Consider the following 21,424-nt stretch of genomic DNA (forward strand, 5'->3'; position numbering starts at 1 on the left):
GTGATCTTCCAGCTCCGGGCCCAACAGTGTGTGGTGTGTGGGGAGCGGGCCCGAGGCGCTGTCTTGCGGCCCTGCCAGCACCGCGTGCTCTGCGAGCCGTGCGCGGCCGGGGCGCCCGAGTGCCCCTACTGCGAGGGCCAGCCCCTTCCGTGGTGACGGCGCCACGTCATCGCTCACCTCCTGGTGCCACCGACATCGGCCCGGGCCCTGAGCAGCCCACCCATGGTTTCATGGTATCCTCCTCCCAACCCTTAAAGGCAAACCCACAGAACGCCCTGGAGCCTGACGTCCCAGGCGTGGTCATCACGTAGGGTTTGCGCTCCCGACGCTACTGTGACCAGATCCCTGGGAGTTCGGGTCCCGGCACAGCACTTTGTAACCCGAGGAATTTAGGTGGATGTTACGAGTTGCTACAAGCTGCTTTCTAGGTTCGTGTTTTTTTAATATGCGATAATCTGAAGCTTTATATGTGTACTGTGAACTTAAAATACTTCATATCAGTTTACTGTTAATTCATAGTATGGTAAATATATTAGATTTCATATTCTGAAGTTAGTACTTATGCAATGAGCATTTATCTAGTAGGAAGAAATGCCTAGAATTTTTACAGTTTTCAAATTAAGTGCAAACAAATAGTATTTATAGCAAAGAGTGATTATTGAAAGACATATACATTTAGATGTCTTTAATTTTATGAAAGGAACTCTTCCTAAACACGTGCATGCGCACATTAACTGGAGTTTTATATTCCTCTCTCGTGAAGTGACGTTGAGATAGCTCGATCACGCGTCCCACGACCCATGGCCACTTTGTCTAAGTGCCTGTGCCTTGCAAAAGTGAAGGAAACGGTTGGTTGGGTTTTATTTCCTCCCTTGAAACTGTAAGACAATTGGACACTAGGGACAGAGCAGTGGAGGGGAGCCGGCGGCGGACGTCTCCGCGTCACTCTCAGTGTTGTGCTCGGAGCGCCTGGAACCCGCAGCCCTGCTCTCCAGCTTCTCAGAGCTGGTGGCCGGCATCCTGGCTCGCTGACAGGTGGCGTTGGGGCTGAGGCCGGAGACACGCCCACTGTCGCTCCCCATGCACATCCGGGACCTCCAGGACTCCTGCCCGCATGGGACAGGCTGCCAAGCTGTGGTGTAGTCCAGACTCCCGGGCGACATTTCTAGCCGACACTGTCGCCTGGTCTGTGCATCCAGTTACCATCACTCACTCATGTGACCCCAGGCTGCTGCGCGCTGGGGGAAGGCTGCCCCAAGGACCAGGCGCTGCCGCACATCCCTCCACCCTGAGCAGTAGCCTGGCTTCGGGGCGCAGCAGAAACGCTACTGAGAAAGGGTCAGATTTTAGTGACAACTTGAATCTTCTCTGGTCTGCGTTAGTCATTTTTCCTGGAAACCCAGGAAGAAGTAAAAGGTGTCTGTAGTTTACCCGAACTTTGCTCTCAGAGCAGCAGATCCAGAGCGCCCTAAGAAAACCTTTCCAGAATCTGCCGTTGGGCGGGAGCAGGTACCGGCCCTCTGGCCTGGAAGTGAGCGCTGACGCGTTTCCACCCGCCTGTGGCTTCGCCAAAGACTTTCCATAGCGTTTTTTAAAGTACAAAGTGACTAGGTAAAAATTTTTATCAGTGACCAAATTAGAATGTATTTACTATAGTCAGAGGTTTAAACATTTTTTAACGTCAGACGAACTGACAGCAGTTCTGTCGTTTCAAGGTGGATCCATGACATTCCGCAGCTGGTCCGCTACTAACGGTAACTATCCACCCGGTTTTAGTGAATCTACTTTGTTTCTAATTCTGGTGATTTATTAGCTCTTAGAAATTACGTATATTTTGTGCTACTGTTATCACTGTTTAAATTCCTTATTTTTATTAATATTTATGCACTTGTTCCCCATCTCAGGCCTTTGGTCTTTTTTGGGAACCAGGACAATGTTTATCGTCGACATCTAGCCTAGACGTTTTCAAATTATAAACAATTAAGAACAATTAAGCTTTAGGTCTATTTATAAGCTACTCTGCTCAGTTCTTTCTGTGGAGCTGGGGAGACTGGAGGTGCGTGCTCATGGGGTCCCTGGCTGGAGGCGCGTCCCAAGCACCCACTCTCCCGGGATCGGGACTGGCTCTGAGGACAGACATGTGACAGGAAGAGCAGAGAGCCACCCAAGTGAATGGCGCTCCTGGCCTTCCTACCCCTGCTGCTCGCTGTGGTGGCCCTGGCCTTCTGCGGGAGCCACCCTGTGCGGCCTCGCAGGCCGAGGTGGGGCCAGGCTCGGTGTCTCGGGGCTTCACCACCCTGCACGTGGGTGACCGAGGGAGCGCTGGGTGCAACAGCTGCAGCGTCTGGCGCTGCCTGCGGCCGCTCAGCTCTAACATTCAACACTAGCGGTAACACTGTCAGGAGGCCATTCGTGTGACTGGTCAGCAGAGGACCAACGCAGTGTGGACATTTCATGTGGATTAATTTATGGACACGCCGATCTGTATGTTTGTTTTGCATATTTAGATGAGAATGTTATTGGAATGGAGTTTAACCCAGAAAGTAGTATTTATGACACATAATCATTTACTGGTAGTGAATTGTTTAAAGTTGTTAACACTTAAGTTTTTTTTACACTATAGCATTTATGCGATGGTTTACAGAATTCATGGAATTATTTTTATCAGTATGGGAATTAATTAAAACTTTGAATCTTTACTTTGTCTACATCTTTGAGCACAACCTGTGAGCCGCCTGGCCTGAGAGTCACGGAGGAAGGCGTCCTCTGGCTGCAGTGTACCTGCCCAGGACCTTTCTGCTCTGCACCGTGGTCCCAGCCTGGTTGCCCCTCCCACACAGGATGCCACAGTCTGGTTCTGTCCTCCAACCCCGTCCCAGGTCACAAGGTATTCCCACGCAGTCCCGGGTCACCTAGTAGCTGCTCTGCTGTCCTGTCTGTGGGTGTCTTGGGGCCCAAGTGCTCGGAGCTGGAAGTTTCTGCCAAACACAGGTGGCAGCAGGTCAGGACAGGGCCTGTAGGCGGCAGGTCCCCAGGGGAGCCCGGCCCCTTCATGCAGACATGACTCACCTGCAGGCTTCCCATGGGGGATACCATGCTGGGTGAGCACGCTTTTCAGTCTCTTAATCTCCTTTGACAGTTCTTTATGTGCCTAGAACAGAAAAGGTGGAAGAGTCAGGCCCCTGGGTGGGGAGGACGTCTCGTGTCCACGGAGCCCCCCGCCCCATCTGTACCTTACTGCAGTTGTCCAAGGTCTCAAACACCAGGCCCTTAGCCCCTCCTTCCTGCTGTGCAGACTCGCTTCCTTCTAGGGTCCTTAAATAGCCAGCCTCCTCAAAAACTGCCCTGAGCAATTTCTCATAGCCCTGAAGGTCAAGGAAGAAGAGGGCACACCCAGCTCTTGGCTGCCCTGCCCCCGCCAAGGGGGTGCCCGCCCACACCTCACCTGGGACGTGACCAGCTCATCGGCCAGGTCCTGCTCCACCTGGTCCCATCTCTGCTGCAGGGCCGTGGGCAGGGCCGGATACACTAGGAACCAACAGAGCGGACTTAGCTCAGCCCCTCTGCCCCCGCCCCAGCCGGCGTCAGCATCCTACCTAACAAGGAGTGGGGGTGGCACACAAGGGGCGTCTCGAATGTCAGTGCGTAGACACAGGTGCTCGGCTCAGACACGTGGGCCAGTCGGTTGCTTTTCCCGCAGGTAAGCTCCACCTGGTGGGGAAACCTTGGTGGGTGGTGGGGGAAGCGGGGAAGCTGGGGCCCTCCTCTCAAGGCCCCCTCCCGCACCGCCCCACCTTGCTCTGCCGGCTCCGGGAGTGGCAGGAGTCGCCATCCCTCATCCACATGCCCCTGAAGGTGTTGTTGGCAATTTCCCACTCGTGCCAGATGCTGGGGAGAAGCAGAGCTGTGTGAGGCAGGTGGAGGGCACCCCCCAGGAGCCTGCGGCCCCCTCCCATCCCCCAGCTCACCCAAGAATCCCGCTGTAGGCGTTCCAGCGGAAGGTTTGCTCGTGCTGGGTCACGTTGTGGAACGGGCAGAGCTCATACTTGTACCTGGGGGCAGAGCCGCTGTCAGGGGGGCCCCAGCCCCCACCCCCGCCAGCCCCGCCCCACACTCACGTGGACTCCACCAGGCTGAAGCACTTGCCAGCAAGTCTGAAGAGATGCGCGGGCCCTAGAAGAGGAGAGTGTGCCACCTGAGTCCTGCACAAAGCAGGCATGTGGGAACGCACGCTGGACAGAAAAAAGTGACAACCCAAAAAGCTGGGCCATCCAGGAAAAAGTCAGGTTGGTTTAAACTGTAAAAATGAGACATGAGAGGGGCTGGCCCAATGCCACAGTGGTTAGGTCCGTGCACTCCACTTCAGTGGCCCAGGGTCCACAGGTTTGGGTCATGGGCATAGACCCATGCACTGCTTGTCAAGCCAGGCTGTGGTGGCGTCCCACATACAAAATGGAGGAAAACTAGCACAGAGTTAGCTCAGGGACAATCTTCCTCACCAAAAAAAAACCCCAAAAAACCCCACAAGAGCTTGAGTGATGTCAGCAAAATGTCACACTAGCAAGCTCCGAGCTTGTTTCCCGTGAAAGCATCAACAGGACAACCAGAAACTGGCTGAACTGATCTTAGAGGAGTTCTAGAAAATGGGGTGACAGCAACCAAGTAAATGCCAAGCCACAAAGCACCACCTTTGAGCTGGTGGGACGAGTTCACTTGCCATGTGCCACCACTCCCAGCACGGTCAGGAGGTGGCCAGCCTTATCTGCCACCTTCCAGCCTGACCGCTGGGAGGACTGGACTCCGTTTTGCCTAGCTCATGTTCTCAGGCAGGAAAAGTGGGCACCGCTCATGGAAGCTGCAGGGGGCCTAGGGACTCGCAGATGTCTGGGCAAGAGATTATGGGTGGACACACAACAGATCATCTAAGGCCCCGACTGAGACTGGGCTGCGTGAGACCCTGGGAAATGAAAACGTTCCAGAGCAGCCGCGGACACAGAATTGTGACTGTGCGGGCCACTCCTGGGCTCAGCGTGCGCCCAGCGGGGGGTCAGGGGGGAGGATGGCCCCAGCACGGAGCCAGGTGGCAAGGACTGGCAGAGGTGTCTGTTTTCTCAAAGCCCCAGTTTTTCAACAACAACAAAATCATGAAGCACACAAACAGGAAAACATGGTGTATTCAAAGGAAAAGCTGATGGTCCTCTCGGGAGCGGCCTGCACACTGGGTCTGGTAAAGACCTTTAAACAAGTGTCTTAAATGTGCTCACAGAACCAAAGGGAACGCAAAGAACTACAGGACATCAGGAAAACGATGCGGGCAAAGAGAAAATGATAGAAAGGAACCAAAAAGAAATTCTGGAGCTGAAAAATACAACTGAAATGAAATATTCACAAGAGACTTGAGCAGACGGAAGCAGCAGCAGTGACCAGAGCCTGAGGGACCTGGGGCACATTATGGGGGTCTCAGAAGGAGAAGGGAGACAGGATCTGAGGAAATGATTGTCAAAACCTCCCTATTTGACAAGAGACATGAATCTAGAAATCCAAGATGCTCACTGAACTCCTAGTGTGATAACTCAGGGACCCACGTAAGAAAAATGTCACAAACCAAGTCTTGAAAGCAGCAAGAAGTGACTCGTCATGTCAAGGGGTCCTCAGTAAGATTCCCTGCTGACCTGTCTGCAGAAACCTTGGGGGCCAGAAAGTAGTGGGGTGATGTGGGATGAAAGAAAGGAAAGATACCACATCCAGGAAAACTATCCTTCCAAAATGAGGGTGAAATTAAGACACTCCTAGAAAAACAAAAGCCAAGGGAGTTGGTTATCAACAGACCTGCCCGATGAGATGTGCAGAAGGAGCCCTTCAAGCTGAAATGAAGGGCTGTAAGAGGCTCCAAGGAAGGCAAAGGCGCGAGCGAATCACAGCCAGTTCTGCTGTGATCTTGACTCGTAAATCTACAGGACTGAAGGCAGCTGCATAAGAAATAACTATAAATCTGCTCAGCGGCACCCAGCGTTTAAAGACAGAATCCGGGAGGGCAATAGCGCTGGGGGGACAGAGCACTATGGGAGTAGTTTCTGCATGTGACAAGTAAAGCTGGCATAAAGTCAAATTAGACTTTAATAACTTTAGGATGTTATGTAATCCCCATGGTAACCACAAAGAAAACAGCTTGCAGGATGTACACAAAAGAAGAGAAGGAAATAGAAACCTGTCAGCCAGAGGGGCCGGCCTGGTGGCATAGTGGTTAAGTTCGTGCTCTGCTTCAGTGGCCCCAGGTTTGTGGGTTTGGATCCCAGGCACAGACCTACACACTGCTGATCAAGCCCTGCTGTGGTGGCGTGCCATATACAAAGTAGAGGGAGACTGGCACAGATGTTAGCTCAGGGCCAATCTTCCGTACAAAACAAACAAAAACCTGCCATCTAGAAAAAATTGACACAAAGTAATGGAGGAAACGAGGGACAATCCAGCAACAAGATGTGCTTTTGCCATTTGTCTCCTGTAAGTCCTTCCCTATCAATGCTTACTGTAAATGCCGATGGATTAAACTCTCCATGCAAAAGGCAGGGATTGGCTGGATGGAGAAGCGAACAGGCTCCGAGTGCACACCGCCTGGGAGAGGCTCGCCGGAGGTGTAAAGGCTCAAGCAGGCTGAGAGCGACAGGTGGGAGGAGCTCTCGTGCACAGCAACCCGAGAGCTGGGGCCGCGACACCAGGTCACACAAACAGACTGCGGCACAAACTGAACAATCATCAACCAGTGCACCCAGCGTCAGAGCTCGGAAACAGATGAAGCAACACCGACAGAGCTGAAGGGGAGACTTCCGCAAGTCCACCCCACTTCTAAGGAGACAAGGACTGGAGCAACACTGGACCGGCTGGACCTAACAGGACGCTCCGCCCAAGAGCAGAATATATGGGGTTTTTTGTTTGTTTGTTTGTTTTTGAGCAAGATTAGCCCTGTGCTAACTACTGGTAATCCTCCTCTTTGTGCTGAGGAAGACTGGCCCTGAGCTAACATCTGTGCCCATCTTCCTCTATTTGATATGTGGGACGCCTGCCACAGCATGGCGTGACAAGCGGTGCCATGGCGAACCCTGGACCACAGAAGCGGAACATGAGCACTTAACCGCTGCACCACCGGGCCGGCCCCAGAATATGTGTTTTTTTCAAGTGCACATGGAACATTCTCCAGGACAGACCATATGTTAGGCAACAAAACTAGTTCTTAATAATCTGAACAAAGACTGAAATCGTACAGTCTCTTTTCTGATCACAATGGAATGAAACCAGAAATAAAGAGCAGAAGCAAAAGTGGGAATTTATCTTAACTACTGGGTCAGAATCGCAAGAGAATTTAGAAAATACTTGAGACAAAAACAAAAGGTACAAAGCTTATCTGGGACCAGTGGAAGCTGTGCTAGGAGGGAACGTCCAGCTGTAAACACACTTGAAACAAGATCTCAAATCAGCCTGACTTTCACACCGTAAGGGACTAGGAAACGAAGAGCAGCCCAAACCCAGAGCTAGCAGAGCGAGAACGTAATAAAGACCAGAGCAGAGACAGAGAAAAACTGGTACAAAACCTAAAGCTGCTTCTTTGAATAGATCAACAACATCAAGAAACCTTTACAGCCAGGTGGACTAAGAAAAAAAGACTCAAATTACTAGAATCAGGAAAGTGGGGACTTTACTACCAACTTTACAGAAAAGATAAGGATTCTGAGAATACAATGCAATGTACACCAGCAAACTGAGAGCCTAGATGAAATGGACAAATTCCTAGAAACACACAATCCACCAATCCTTCTTCAAGTCTTACCAAAAACCCAAAGCAGGGGGACGCTTCCTGACTCATTCTGCGAGGCCAGCAGCATCCTGATATCAAAGCCAAAGACAGCTACGAGCAAACCACAGATCGAGGTCCTGCGAACACTGACGCAGAAATCCTCAACAGAATGCTGGCAAGCTCAGTTCAACGGCACGTTGAAGGAATTCTACACCAGGACCAACTGGGGTTTACTCCTCAAATGTAAGGATGGTTCAAAATATAAACATTGATCAATGTAATACACCCCATTAACAGAAGGAGGGGAAAACCCACATGATAACCTCAGTCGAGGCAGAAAAAAGCACTTGACAAAACTCACCACTCTTTCATGATAAAAACACTCAGCGTATGAGGACTAGAAGGAAACTTGGTCAACACGATAAAGGGCATAGATGCAAACCCATGGCTGACACCAAGTGGTGAGAGACTGAGAGCTTTCCCCCAAGATCAGGACCAAGACACAGATGCTCTCAGCAGTGCCAGTCACTGTTCATCATCCTACTGGAGGTTCTAGCAAGAGCAATTAGGCAAAAAAAGAAAGAAAAGGCGGCCACGACGGAAAGGAGTAAGTAAAACTATACCGCCGTGTCTGCAGAGGACATGGCCACATGCACAGAACACCTAAAGATTCGACCAAAACCTGTGAGAGCTAACAAGCAAATTCAGCAAGTTGTAGGATACAAAGCTGACACTCAAAAACCAGTTGTGTTTCTATTTGCTAACAATGCACACTCCAAAAAGGAAATTTGGGAATACAGTCCCATTTACAATAGCATCAAAAAGAACAGTATTTAGGAATAAAAACCAAGGACGCAAACCACTTGTACACTGAAAACTACAAGATATTGCTGAAAGAAATTAAAGATACATAAATAAATGGAAAGAGATCCTGTGTTCATGGAATGGAAGATTTCATAATAATAAGTCAAAACTACCTAAAGCGATCTATGATTCAATGCAATCCATCACAAAAATCAGCTAAAACAGGTCAGAGGCTAAGACTGCAAGACTCAGTAGAAAACAAAGCGAAATCTTCATGATTTCACTGTGGCGATGATTTCTGATATGACACCAAACGCACAGGCAGCAAAAGGAAAAACAGACAAATTGGGCTTCGTCAAAATGGAAAACTTGTCCATCAAAGGACAGCATCAACAGGTGGAAAGACAACCCACAGAAAGCGAAAATATTTGCAAGTCACGCATCTAAGAAGGGCAATATCTGGAATGTACAAAGAACTCCTATAACAAGAGACAAACCCAAACAACCCAATTAAAAGATGGACAAAAGACTGACTGGACATTTCTCCGAGAAGCTATACCAAACAGCCCATAAGCACATGAAAACATGCTCAATATCACCAAGATATTGCCTCACACCCATTAGGATGATCATTATCAAAAAAACAGAAAATAGCAAGTGTTGCTGAGGATGTGGAGAAACTGGAACCCTTGTGCGCTGCTGGTGGGAATGTAAATGGTGCAGCCACTGTTGGAAACAGTTTGGCAGTTCCTCAAAAAGTTAAATATAGGGGGCCGGCCCAGTGGCATGGTGGTTAAGTTCGCACATTCTGCTTTGGCAGCCCGGGGTTTGCTGGTTCAGATCCCGGGTGCAGACCTATGCACCGCTTGGCAAGCCATGCTGTGGCAGGCATCCAACATACAAAGTAGAGGAAGATGGGCATGGATGTTAGCTCAGGGCCAGTCTTCCTCAGCAAAAGAAAAAAGAGGAGGATTGGTGGCAGATATTAGCTCAGGGCTGATCTTCCTCAAAATAGGTAAATAAATCAATAAATCCAGCAATATATAAAACATGTATGTATTAATCATGACCAAGTAGGGTTTAGGCCAAGAATACAGGGCTGGCTCAACATTCACAAACCAGTGCTGTCTCTAGGTAAACAGCCTGAAAAAGGAAAACCCAAGAGCATCCCCAACAGGTGCAAAAACGCATCTGACGGAATCCAGCGTCCGCGCACGGGACAAACTCAGCCACCAGGAGCAGGACGCCACTCTCCCGACAAGGGACGTCTACAGACACCCTTGGCTGACCCCGGAGAGCAGGGCAGGGATGCCCCTTCCCCACTTCTCTTGAACACAGGAGCCTGGCCAGGGCAGCAGGCAAGAAAAAGAAAGAAAAGGCTGACAGACTGGAAAGGAAAAAATAGGAGTGCCTTCATTCCAGTTGACAGATGAAGGCAAAATGTTGAACCCTGCGGGAATGCAACAAACAAAATCCAGAGTGTGGGAAACAGAAGATGCCACTTCTGCAATAAATACATTGCAAGGCAACAGAGGGAAATCTGCAGATTCCAGGGGACAGAGCACGCGCGGCACGGAGCCCCAAGATGCCAACTCGACAAACCCGCTATTAGAAATTCCTGAGACGATCAAAGAATCCAAAACACTGAAGGGGTTTTTGTTGATCTGTAAGGAATTATCGCTTTTTTAAGTGTGATGATGATACTGTGGCTATGCCCTTAGGAGATACAAAATATTTACAAATGAAGCAAGTTGTGAGGAATGTGTTTCAAAGCCGCAGGTGGCAGAGAAGACAGGGTGAGGGGAGCTGGGTGAGGCTCCTGCGCCCTCATACACGCTCTGCTTTCACATATGCTTCAAAGTGTCCGCAGCACAAACATTCTTAAGGTGAAGAAAAAAGAAAAAGCACAAAATACGTATAGCAAGCACTACAACTGAGTGCAAGCAGAAACACATGGACAGAACGCGAAGTCAGACTGACAAGAGAAAAGAATGACGTGGTCAGCCCTGGACCACGGGGCTTGAATGCCCCGCCCAGGTGGTTACATTCTGAAATGAACTGCAAAAACCCTCAAACTTCACTCATCATTTTATGGTTGGTAGTAATACTGTTATAATTCTGAAAGTATCTTATGTAAATAATAGGAGAAAGCCAGTTAATATATTTATGTGATTAAGGAACCTAGCTTTTCAGTTAGAGAAAAGGACACAGAGTAGAAAAGAAAGAAAGAAACCCTGTAACATTAATTTCAATTGGAAACTTAAAATCACATGGATTTCATCTATTCTCCCAGCATAAATATACACATGTGTATGGTGTATGTTTTTTATTTCGAAATAATTATAGACTTGGAAGATGTTGCAAAACTTACACAGAGAGATCCCTGTACCATCACCCAGCCTCCTTCCATGCCAACTCCTTACGTAACAGTACATCTCCAAAACTAGGAAACTGACATTGGCACACTGCAATGAACTAAAGCACAGACCACACACGGATTTCACAGTTGTTTTTTGTGGGGGTTTTTGAGGAAGATTAGCCCTGAGCTAACATCTGCTGCCAATCCTCCTCTTTTTGTTGAGGAAGACTGGCCCTGAGCTAACATCTGTGCCCATCTTCCTCCACTTTATACGTGGGATGCCTACCATAGCATGGCGTGAGGAAGATGAAACAGAGGAAGATGATGCATGTGTGACAAGTGGTGCCATGTCCACACCCAGGATCCGAACCGGCGAACCCTGGGCTGCCGAAGTGGAATGTGCGCACTTCACCACTGCACCACTGGGCCAGCCCCAGATTTCACAGTTTTTATATGTACTCAGCGATGAGAAAAAACCAGTGGTTCATGCAACAACATAGATGAATCCCCAAAACATGATGCTCAGAAAGAAGCCAGACACTGGAGTATATGTTAAATGACTCCACTTATCTGAAGTCCAAGCACACATGAGACCAATCTACAGGGACAGACACCAGAAAGTGATGGGGTAGGGGATTTGGAAAGTGACACACAGGACTTTTCTGGGTGATGGAAATGTTCTCTATCTTGTTTTGGGTGGCAATTACATGAATGTGCTCAACTGTCAATCTTCATCAAACTGAACATGTCAATAATATCTCCATAAAAATATGGATTAAATCTGAGCCAATAATGATATTCAAAAAGGAGAGAGAGAGAAAAGAGGCGAAAGGAATGCTCTTTACCAGAAGTCACCAGCTAAGAAATGCAGAAGGCGCGTTGAGAAGCAGAAAACAAGCACTTTCCTACCCCCATCAGGCTGGAGTGGGAGGGTGCACAAGACAGTACACTCAGGACCAAAGGGCCGCTGGCAGGCAGCGTGCTGAGAGCAGAGGCTGGAGCCACCTCCTCAACGGACAGACCCTGGCAGCACTCAGTCACAGTCCCATGTGGCCCTGACGTGATGCCGTACGAAGTCCACTGCCTCTCTGGGAAGGACTCCCGCCCAAAGTGCTCACTTGACTGTGCTTAGGCTTCCAGGCCCATCTTCCCATTGAGGGAACACACTGGAGAAGTGAGAAGAAACTCTACGACAGCACGAAGCAGACAAATCCAGGGGGTCCAATGCTCCGTAAGACAACCGGCCTGGACCATTCCAAAAGTCAACGTCATAAAAACTTTTTGAAAAGGGGCAGGGGTGGAGGAACCTGTTCCAAGTTTAGACTAAAGACACATAATTAACCACACGGATGTGGGACCCATGACTGAGCCTGGGGTGGGGCGGGTGGGACAGCTGTAAAAGGCATTCTTTTTTTTTTGGGATTGACACCTGAGCTAACATCTGTTTTTTCCTTTTCTTCTCCTTCTCCCCCAAAGCCCCCCAGCACATAGTTGTATATTCTAGTTGTAGGTCTTTCTGGCTGTGCTATGTGGGATGCCACCTCAGCAAGGCCTGAGGAGTGGTGCCATGTCTGAGCCCAGGATCCGAACCAACAAAACCCTGGGCCACCAAAGCGCAGTGTGCGAACTTAACTACTCAGCCACGGGACTGGCCCCAAGAAAGCATTCTTGAGACAACTGGGGGATGTGGATGTGGACTGGTTGTATTATAGAATTACCTCTAAGTTTTTTGGGTGACAGATTCACACTGGAAGTATTGGGGATAAAGTGTCATTATGTTTGTAACCAACTTTCAAATGGCTCAGAAAATGAAAGTTCACTTTTTACAAAATGAAAACAGAGGAAGATGATGCGCGTGTGGCAAAATGTTAGCTGTTGTTCACTGTCCCATTCCTTCCATGTCCTCTTCGATGCTTTCCATAATAAAAAGCGGCTAGAGTGAGAGCTCACACCTGTTGCCTCTATGCCTGCTCTCACTGGCCCCCAGCCCCCGTGGCCCTGGCCTCCTTGTTCAAGGCCATTATCTGGCCACTCCCTCTGCGCAGCTCCTCTGCTCCCAGATATCCACATCCCTTCCTCCCTGTCCTCCTTCACGTTTTGGCCAAAAGGTCGCTTCCGTCTTTTCCTGACTCCCTAAATAACACCCCCTCCCCCTGCTTTCCATACCTACAGAGCACTGGACAACATCGGTCATTCTGCATTTTGCTTCCATCTGTTTACTGCCTCCCCCCCCCACTAGACCTTGTCTTCAGCTCTGAGAACAGGCACTGAATGTTTTGTTCATTTCCGCATCCCCAGCACAGACCCTAACACACAGTAGAATCCAATAAAAACATTCTCGGATTTTTGCTATATTTAAAACTCATTTAATGACCCAGCAATTCCACTTCTGGGATCCTGCCTTAGGAAGCCACTCACACAGGCACAGAAAAGGCCGTGTGAGGGATGTTCTCCACGCCACTGTTTCTCATGGGCCAAAAAACGCAACCACCACAACGCTTGACAATAAAGGAACGCAGAGCCATCTACTAAGCATCAAGTGAAAAGAATGAAGACCTACATCCCACACCATGAAGAGCGCAAGACACACAGTGAGCAACAACTGCAAATTAGCAACCCTGTGTAGTAACACTGCTGCAAAAAACGGCAGCAAAGATCACAAAAAAATTCCTAGACGTTTTTCCTCGTATACTTGTGCACGTAAAAGCATAAAATAGATCCAGAAGAACAGACCACGGAACTCTTAACAGAGATCACCTCTAGAGAAGGAAATAAAGGGCTGCGTCAGGTGGTAACTAACTTAGTACAAGAACGCCCTGGAATATTATCTCGCGCTTAAAAATAATTTTAAAAGGCTGACAAACGAACGCGTGATCCTCCAGGCCCGAACCTTCAGGGCCCCTCATCCGAGGCCGCCCTTCCCTCCCCGGCCCCCCTCGAGCAGGCTCCCCAGCGCTGACCCGGCCCCGCCGGTTGGGAAGCCCGGCCAGCCCCCTCCTGGCCCCGCCCCGTCCGCGGCCAGGGTCCCGCACGCACCAGACACGGGGGAAGGGTCCCTCTTGGGCTGGAGGCGACTGGTCTGCGGCAGAAACGGGTTGTTGAGCCTGCGGGAGACGGAGGGTCAGGGGGAGGCGGGCCCGGGCCGCCCCTCAGCCGCCCCACGGGCCGCGCGCCCGCTCACCCGAACGTGTTGGGCTCCTCCACCACCTTCATCTTGGCGGCAGCTGCCGGCGCGGGCCCTGCGGGGAGCGGGCGGTGAGGAGGGCGCGGGGACGGGTCGGGAAGGGGCTCCGGCCGCGGGGGCCTGGGCGGTGCGCGGGCGGCCGGACACTCACCTCGCGTCGCGGGCCCGAGCAGCAGCAGCAGCCGCAGCAGGCGCGACAACCTCGCCGCCATCGCTCCGCCGCCGGCCGGGCGGCCGGTCACGTGAGCGTCGGCGGGTCACGTGAGCGGCCCCCGGAACCGGAAGTGGCGCCCGGCGCAGGCGCAGAAGCCCGGGCGCCCCGGCTGCCCGCGGAGGGGACCCAGAGCCATGGGCCGCAGGAAGGTTGCGCGCGGGGCCGGAGCTGAAGGCGGCCGCGCTCGTCGCCCTGCGGGCCGCTCCCTGGAAGCCTTCTCGGAGGAGGTGGGCGCCGCGCTGCGTGGTGAGTGGGGCGTGACCGGGGTCGGGGCCGGGCTGGAGGTCGGATGCCAGAGACCGGCCCACTGAGGCCGAGTGCCCTTCTCTGCCCCGGTGCAGCGGCCGTGGAGCCAGAGGCGGACGAGGACGAGGACAGCCCGGGCCCGCCGCGGCTGCCCTGCGCACTGGCCATGTGGGAGCTGGGCCACTGCGACCCCCGGCGCTGCACCGGCCGCAAGCTGGCCCGCCTGGGCCTGGTGCGCTGCCTGCGCCTGGGCCACAGGTTCGGTGGCCTCGTGCTCAGCCCCATGGCCTCCCAGTACGTGTCCCCCGCGGACAGGTAGGCGCGAGAGGCCCGGGGACGGAAGAAGGGGGCGGGGGGCCTTCCTGGACGCTCCCGTCTTAATAAGTCCTCGGCTGTAGCGCATCATTCCTTCTAGGGCTCACCTATTCGTACTTATTTGTTTAGTTCGTCTCTATTGCCTAGCATAGAGCCTAGTATACACCAGACCTCAATAAACGTTTGTTGAGTGAATAAATGAGCCTGCTCCAGGAACGCTTCCCTCCTCTCCAGCTGTCTGGAAAGTTTGGGCCATGAGGGCCCTTGGGGGGGTGTTTGGCGGTAGGGGAATGATGCCCTTGTATCCCCAGTGAGGCCAGCCTCCAAGGACATACCAACCCGGAACCTAGCCCTTCTCTGCTCCTGGCAGACAGCTAGTGGCACAGTCCGGGGTCGCCGTCATCGACTGCTCCTGGGCCAGACTGGATGAGACACCGTTTGGGAAGATGCGGGGGGGCCACCTGCGGCTGCTGCCCCACCTGGTGGCCGCCAACCCGGTGAACTATGGCCGGCCCTGCAAACTGTCCTGCGTGGAGGCTTTTGCGGCCACCTTCTGCATCCTGGGTGAGTGTCGGGGCCTGGCAGCCTGGAGGTCTGGCTCTGCTCCCAGCAGTGTGTTTTCTGCCGGCAAGTCCTAGGAGTAATGTGAGGGTATGTGGGGAGGTGGTCAAGATAGACAGGCCAGGGTTTTGATCCCAACTCCCACTTAAGCCCTCGGCCTGTGAGGTTGAGGTGGAGGAGAATGAACAGTGGCCCACGAGCACTTGTATTTGGCTCCTCCATGTCATGGCACCACTGCCCTACAGCCCTCCGTCACCCCTCAGCTCATCCTCAGGACTTAGAGTCCACATAGAGGCCCAGAAGGGCGGTCCTGTGAGACTTGGGGAGAGGGACTTAGTGGGCTGCGGAGGCAGAAGCTGGTGAGGGGGCCTGGGCTGTCTGGACTCTAGGATGGTGTCTGGCAGGGACTCGCAGTTCCCGGGGCAGCAGCACCTCCCAGCAGTGAGGGCGACAGGAGAGATCGCCGTCATCCTTGGGTTGCCTGTTCCCGCACCAACAGGCTTCTCAGACCTTGCTGTTATTTTGCTGCGGAAGTTCAAGTGGGGCAAGGGCTTCCTAGACCTGAACCGCCAGCTCCTGGACAAGTACGCAGCCTGCAGCGGCCCCGAGGAGGTGCTGCAGGCAGAGCAGGAGTTCCTGGTCCACGCCAAGGAGCACCCCGAGGAGGAGGAAATCGGTGAGGCCTGGCATGGATGCGAGCCCCTAGGTGGGAGTCAGGACCCTCCAGGCCTGCCACTTCCTTTTGAGAAACCCGGGGGGGGGGTCCTTCCTGCCACAGCTTGGGGGACACTCGGTTCTGCTGTAAGCTTACCTACAGGTACTTTTCTCTTGGCTCTCTCCGCTCAGATCCCTTTGACGTGGATTCAGGAAGAGAGTTTGCAAACCCCAACAGGCCTGTGGCTGGCACCCGGTAGGTCCTTGAGTTTCCCAGTCGTGACAGCCCAGACCCAGGGCTCTCCTCGGCCTCTGGCCTCAGCCCCTCCTGCTGCGGGGGGCAGTGTCCTAAACAACACATGGTGGTTTTCTGACTGTGAACAAGGGAATCTGGACATGCCACTGGAGAGGTTTTGGTTTCAAGTACACAGAATGGGAGGACTCTGTCCTCAGCTTTGGGGTTTTTATGGGTGAGTCTGGCAGGGATGACATCTTTAGTGAAAACACTCTCCCACCACCACCCCCAGGCTGCCCATGGACAGTGGTGACAGTGACGGTGACAGTGAGGATGAGCCTGAGGAGCATGGGCCTGATCCTGAGCAAGAAGGAAGCGGCAGCTGCTCTGAAAAGGAGGGGACTCCAGAGCGAGGGGCTGAGGCCCGGGCCCCCACAGAGGTTTGGAAAGGAATCAAGAAACGGCAGAGAGACTGAAGGTTGCGGACACGTGTATTTTTCGAGGCGGAGTGATAAGGAAATCTAGAGATGGCGGCGGAACTCGTGGGAACACAGGCAGGCCTGGTGGCCTCGGCCCCTTGCAGCTGCCAGCAGGACTGGACTCTGTCCAGGTTCTCTCCCAGCACTTCTAACACGGCCTGGCTCTGGGTCCTGCCTCGGAGCCCTGCCAATGAAGCTGCAGACCAAGGACACCCCAGCGTGAGCCTCTGTTTCTTTGCACTTGGCCTGAGGGTTTGGGGGACTCTCCGCCTCTGGTGAGGCAGACCCTGCCTGGAAGGGTCTGGGCTGTGGGGATGGCAGGCCACGGAGTAGCTCTTGTGCGGGCACGTGTGTGTACGCGAAAGGAGAAGTCGGACAGCCAACTAGTCTGTACGGTCCCTTACACTGACACACCAGCCTCGGGCGACATCCCCAGGCTCACAGAGTGAGCCGAGGGGACCTTCTCCTGGGTCCAGGAGCCAGGTGGGGACTGGAGACTGATGTAGTACTTAGCAAACCTCCCCTCGGCAGGCCCTGTGGGTGGAGGATTCTGGAGCCAGGAGAGGGTGGGAACCCTGTGGATGCTCACCCTCTCCTTCCACCTAGGGCTCTGGGAGCTGTTTCTCGACTCAAACTCAGGCTTTCCTGCTTCTCTGCCTAGGTAGGCCTTGCCCGCCTCCCCTGCCCCCAGGAGAGAGAGCGGACAGAGCTTCATCTAAGACATGGTCTCCTCTGTAGCACTGGTGACACTGGGGCTGGACCATTCTTTCTTGGGGGGAGGGTGCCATCTGGTTCACTGCAGGATGTCAAGAAGCATCCCTGGCCTCTACCCACTGGGGCCAGTAGCATTGCCTTCACCTCCAGTGATGACCACCAAAAATGTCCCCAGGCATGGCCTATTGTCCCCTGGGGAGCAGAGCCACCCCACTGAGAATGCTGCTCTAAGACCAGCAGCCTTGTGCCATGTCTGGAACCCGAGGGAGCAGGTGGGGAAGCTCACCTGGTGGCCAGGCCCACTCTGCTCTGCGTCCAGCGGGGGCAGGTGCTGGCCAGGCCCCACTGAATCAGCCGCCTAGATCCAGGGTGGGGCGAGGCTTGCTGGGCCCAAGGGGTTCACAGCACACACCACACAGACACAGCCAGGCAGACGGGCTGGGGGGTCCAGCCACAGCATGCATGCCACGCAGCAGGGCAAGGGGCGCCGCGAGCCCTGGCTGCACAAAGCTGACCACAGGGCTAAAAAACACCACAGCGACTTGAGGAGGGCCTGGGGCTGGCGGCCACGGGGGTGCTCAGGGATCCGCCTCCATGCACTTCTCCAGCTCCTTGAGTCTCTTGACAAACTCCTGTGCCTCCTTGTTGGCACGGCCTTCAAGCATCCGCAGTGCAGACCTCACTGCGAGAGGGCGGGGTGGGCATCAGGCCTGGCCAGCCAGCGGCCCCACACCCCCCCTACCCTCCGTCACTCACCCTGGGCTCTGGGCCGGCGCAGGTGCAGGGTGATGGGCTGCCCGGCCCTCATGCTCCCTCCCACTGGGGGCCGTGCGACGCCGCCAATGCTGCCCAGGCCAAGGGCCGCCTCCCCAGCAAAGTCGTTGGTGGACAGCCAGTCGTGGTCCATGACCGTGAACAGCACGCAGGCGCCACGGCGGCGGCACGCCTCTGCAGGCACAGAGCTGCAGGTGGAAGGCGGTCACCCAGAGCCCTGCACCCCACTCGCTCGGGGTGGGCTGGGCAGGGCGGGACACTCACAAGTAGAAGAGCTCGTCGTACACGGGGTGCAGCGTCCGGCTCTTGACCTGGGTCCTCTGGCTGCGGACCAGCGGGAAGAGGTGTGGAGGGCCCAGCTCCACGATCACAAAGGGGTCGCTCAGGCCTGGGGGACCCAGCAGTGGCAGTGAGCAGACTGCACTGTCTGCCGCGGCGGCCCCCACCCCGCCACAGCCCTCTCCCTCACCGTTGGCGTCCAAGGGGAGCAGGTCAGCGGCGTGCAGCACCTCCACCGCCAGCCGCTGCTCAGCCGCCTCGTAGTGGCAGCGGACACTCAGGCGCCCGAACCGGTTCTGCTCCAGGGACTTCTGTGGAAAGGCCCATGGCCCAGTGAGCGGGGCTCAGGGACGCCCAGGGGCGGGGCCGCGTGCCCACCCCGGGCGGGTGCGCTACCTGCTTGAGCTTGTCCAGGTAATACTGCTCGATGCACTCGCGAGTGGAGCACTTGTGCAGGCGCAGCTCCTCCTCCAGCCTCTGCGGGCAGCGGCCGGTGGGGGCTGACTCCTCACAGCCCCAGGTCACACGTGGCCAGTGGCTGAACTCAGGTCCCCGCTGTCCACGCCTCCCCTTCCCTCCATCAGATACCCCCGGGGCTAGGCCTCACCTTGTAGCTTCCATCCCTCAGGCTCTCCAGGGGCAGACCTTGACCCTCAGCATGGAAAACACTGACCAGGGCCTGGGGCACAGGGAGAAGGAAGAGATGTCAGGGCGGGGACAGTGGGCGGAGACAGATGAAGCCTTGAGCAGCTCCCAGGAGCCCAGGGCAGAGCCACCTGTCACCCCTGGAGCACCTCAGAAACCCTCAGGACCCAAGGCCAGACAGCTGTTTTAACAGGTGGCCCAGGGGTTACTGACACAGGGCTCCAGGGAGGAACTACGGCCTGGGTGGATCCCCAGAGGAGAAGCTGTCCAGGCTGGGAAGGCCAGGCATCCAAGTAGATGGGCAGCAGGGGAAAGGGAATGGTCAGCAGCCTTGTCGCCCTGGGCCAGCGGGGAGAGGGCCCAGAGCTCCAGCAGGGAGGGCTCCAGGCGGCCCTACCTCCAGCGTGAAGTGGAAGCGGCCGTAGAAGTCGGCAGAGACGTCGCGGTTTGCACCCAGTGCCTGCAGAATGGCCTGCAGCAGCAGCTCCCAGAGGGCCTCCAGCACTCTGCGGGGACACTCAGCGTCTGTGAGCAGTCCACAGGCCGGCCCTGCTCCACCCATCCTGGACCGTACCTGCTCAGGTTCTCCTTCACCAGCGAAGCGTTCAGCAGGGCCAGCTTCTCGTCCAGGTACTTCATGAGCGGGGCCACGGCCTATGGACAGGGTCCTCAGGGCCGGACTGTGCCTGGGCCCCCACCCCACAAGTGCACCCCCCCCACCATGCAGAGCCCTCGGCCGGCCAGGCACGCACCTCGTCGTTCTGGATGGAGTCGGGCGAGAGGCTGATGTGCTGCACGTACTTCCTGATGTCACCCACCATCTGAGGGAGGGCAGCGCTCAGCACTGTGGGGTTGTGGGGGCAGCCAGGTCCCCCACCCCCCCTCCCTGCCCACCTTGGAGGTCAGGTGCGCCGTCACAGTGTGGGCCTCCTGCTGCAGGTCCTCGTCCAGGGCCTGCGTGCAGCTGAGCAGGGGGCGTGGGAGCACCCCCTCGAGGCCTGCGGCCCCCTCTGGCCACGCCAGACCCCGCAGCGCCTGCCTGGCAGCCTTGCGCAGGAGTTCCACGTTGTTGAGGACCACACAGAGCTGGGGAGGTGCGCCAGACATGGGTGGGTTGGCGGTCCTGTGGTGGCCTCCTGCCCTCTCCCGCCTGCCCGCCAGCCTGCTCACCGGCTCGCTCACTGCCTCGCCTGCAGCCCCGGGCTGAGCGTCCACCTTCTTCCGCAGCAGCTGGGTGTAGAAGAGGGCAGCCTCACACAAGTCCTGGAGTGGGAGATGGGGACTTGGGAGCCATGGACCGTGTCCGCCAGCCCTGCTGCCCTGTGGACCCCGATCTCCTCCTGGGCCCTACTCCCCACCCCACAGCCAACGCACCTGGCCGAGCTGGGTGCCCAGCCCCTGGGCCTGGGAAGGGTCCGGCCACGCGAGGCGGGCCCACAGCTCTTGGATGTGGCTGAAGCAGAGGCTTGCAGTGGCTGCGGAGCTGCTGTGCTTGGAGGAGGCATCCATGGGCTCCAACTAGGAAGGCAGGAGGAGGCCTGGGTTGCTGGGGGGGCCCAATGACCCCAGCACCCTCAGGCCTGGGTGCTCACTTACTGTGTCCACGTCCACGGCTCCCTGAAGCCTCCACTTGGTCTGGTCCCGCAGCACCTGCAGCCAAAGCTTCACAGCGGGCAGGAATGGGGCGTGGATGCCAGCCAGCGCCAGGGAGCGGCTGTCCCTAGGACAGAAGGCCAGTCAGAGCTCTCAGACTCAGACACCTTAAGCCAGCACGTCCCAGGTTCTTGAACTAAGGGGGAACCCGACAGAGCCTCAAAGGGTCCTCCTAGAGGGAGCTGGAGGACAGGTGGGGTGGGAGGATGGGGGGAAAGGGGACAAGTAGGGGAGGGAAATAAGTGGAAGGAAGGAGACAGGTGGTGCAGGAGGGCAGCTAAGGGAAGGAGACAGATGGGGTGGGGACAGGTAGGGGAGGGGAAAGGTGGAGGAGACAGGTGGGGAGGGGGCCAGATGGGGCAGGGGGGCTGGGGGCAGGTGGGGGAGGAGGACAAGTGGACGAGGGGGGAACAGGTGGGGCAGAGGGGAGGGGGACATTTGGAGGAAGGGTAAGGTGGGGGAGACAAGTGGGGATGGTGCCAGAAGGGGCAGGGGGACATGGGGACAGGTGGGACAGGT

At 55.0% G+C, this 21,424-nt stretch overlaps 4 protein-coding genes across 42 annotated transcripts in view; 2 read left to right on the forward strand and 2 right to left on the reverse strand.

Moving 5' to 3' along the window:
* The window catches only part of UNKL (unk like zinc finger), a 46,201-nt gene extending 43,502 nt beyond the window's left edge, over positions 1–2,699 (forward strand). For 20 of the 33 annotated variants that reach the window (XM_070567075.1, XM_070567076.1, XM_070567072.1 and 17 more), the window contains one exon: positions 1–2,699. In XM_070567075.1, coding sequence (XP_070423176.1) covers positions 1–156 — 156 coding nt within the window. In that variant the 3' untranslated portion in view covers positions 157–2,699. The other 13 variants (XR_011524601.1, XR_011524599.1, XR_011524600.1 and 10 more) reach the window with 1 other exon arrangement.
* GNPTG (N-acetylglucosamine-1-phosphate transferase subunit gamma) lies at positions 2,545–14,417 on the reverse strand. Of its 2 annotated transcripts, XM_070567091.1 has the most exons (11): positions 14,288–14,417; positions 14,134–14,191; positions 13,989–14,056; positions 4,119–4,173; positions 3,969–4,052; positions 3,795–3,888; positions 3,597–3,711; positions 3,446–3,528; positions 3,234–3,365; positions 3,070–3,151; positions 2,545–2,978 (listed from the first exon to the last, which is right to left on the reverse strand). In XM_070567091.1, exons 1-11 carry the CDS (start codon positions 14,346–14,348, stop codon positions 2,881–2,883), a joined length of 930 nt encoding a protein of 309 aa, XP_070423192.1. In that variant the 5' UTR covers positions 14,349–14,417; the 3' UTR covers positions 2,545–2,880. The 2 variants fall into 2 exon arrangements, with proteins under 2 accessions (XP_070423192.1, XP_070423193.1); XM_070567092.1 differs by lacking the exon at positions 3,234–3,365 and having other exon boundaries at positions 14,288–14,410.
* On the forward strand, positions 14,372–17,052 carry TSR3 (TSR3 ribosome maturation factor). Of its 2 annotated transcripts, none has more exons than XM_008532454.2 (6): positions 14,372–14,596; positions 14,692–14,890; positions 15,282–15,475; positions 15,972–16,148; positions 16,319–16,382; positions 16,654–17,052. In XM_008532454.2, exons 1-6 carry the CDS (start codon positions 14,485–14,487, stop codon positions 16,835–16,837), a joined length of 930 nt encoding a protein of 309 aa, XP_008530676.1. In that variant the 5' UTR covers positions 14,372–14,484; the 3' UTR covers positions 16,838–17,052. The 2 variants fall into 2 exon arrangements, with proteins under 2 accessions (XP_008530676.1, XP_008530675.1); XM_008532453.2 differs by having other exon boundaries at positions 14,383–14,596; positions 14,692–14,911.
* Positions 16,835–21,424, reverse strand: part of BAIAP3 (BAI1 associated protein 3) — a 15,581-nt gene continuing 10,991 nt past the window's right edge. For 2 of the 5 annotated variants that reach the window (XM_070567068.1, XM_070567069.1), the window contains exons 22-35: positions 20,849–20,972; positions 20,627–20,770; positions 20,423–20,515; positions 20,147–20,338; positions 20,005–20,073; positions 19,827–19,906; positions 19,650–19,758; positions 19,215–19,286; positions 19,004–19,084; positions 18,798–18,918; positions 18,593–18,716; positions 18,311–18,516; positions 17,841–18,236; positions 16,835–17,036 (exon numbers count right to left, since the gene is read on the reverse strand). In XM_070567068.1, the coding sequence (XP_070423169.1) occupies positions 18,133–18,236; positions 18,311–18,516; positions 18,593–18,716; positions 18,798–18,918; positions 19,004–19,084; positions 19,215–19,286; positions 19,650–19,758; positions 19,827–19,906; positions 20,005–20,073; positions 20,147–20,338; positions 20,423–20,515; positions 20,627–20,770; positions 20,849–20,972 (1,519 nt within the window). In that variant the 3' untranslated portion in view covers positions 16,835–17,036; positions 17,841–18,132. Of the gene's footprint in view, positions 17,037–17,840; positions 18,237–18,310; positions 18,517–18,592; positions 18,717–18,797; positions 18,919–19,003; positions 19,115–19,214; positions 19,287–19,649; positions 19,759–19,826; positions 19,907–20,004; positions 20,074–20,146; positions 20,339–20,422; positions 20,516–20,626; positions 20,771–20,848; positions 20,973–21,424 lie in introns of all 5 variants that reach the window. The other 3 variants (XM_070567066.1, XM_070567070.1, XM_070567067.1) reach the window with 3 other exon arrangements.

The sequence above is a fragment of the Equus przewalskii genome, chromosome 12 (assembly GCF_037783145.1).
Source record: "Equus przewalskii isolate Varuska chromosome 12, EquPr2, whole genome shotgun sequence".
NCBI classification, from domain to species: Eukaryota; Metazoa; Chordata; class Mammalia; order Perissodactyla; family Equidae; genus Equus; species Equus przewalskii.

Coding starts and splice junctions, on each gene's coding strand:
- TSR3 (XM_008532453.2), top strand. CDS start 14,485: ATGGGCCGCAGGAAGGTTGCGCGCGGGGCCGGAGCTGAAGGCGGCCGC. Junction 16,149..16,318: donor CCCCGAGGAGGAGGAAATCG/GTGAGGCCTGGC, acceptor CTCTCCGCTCAG/ATCCCTTTGACGTGGATTCA. Junction 16,383..16,653: donor AGGCCTGTGGCTGGCACCCG/GTAGGTCCTTGA, acceptor CACCACCCCCAG/GCTGCCCATGGACAGTGGTG.
- GNPTG (XM_070567091.1), bottom strand. CDS start 14,348: ATGGCGGCGAGGTTGTCGCGCCTGCTGCGGCTGCTGCTGCTGCTCGGG. Junction 14,057..14,133: donor GAGGAGCCCAACACGTTCGG/GTGAGCGGGCGC, acceptor CGTCTCCCGCAG/GCTCAACAACCCGTTTCTGC. Junction 3,152..3,233: donor CCTTGGACAACTGCAGTAAG/GTACAGATGGGG, acceptor TTTCTGTTCTAG/GCACATAAAGAACTGTCAAA.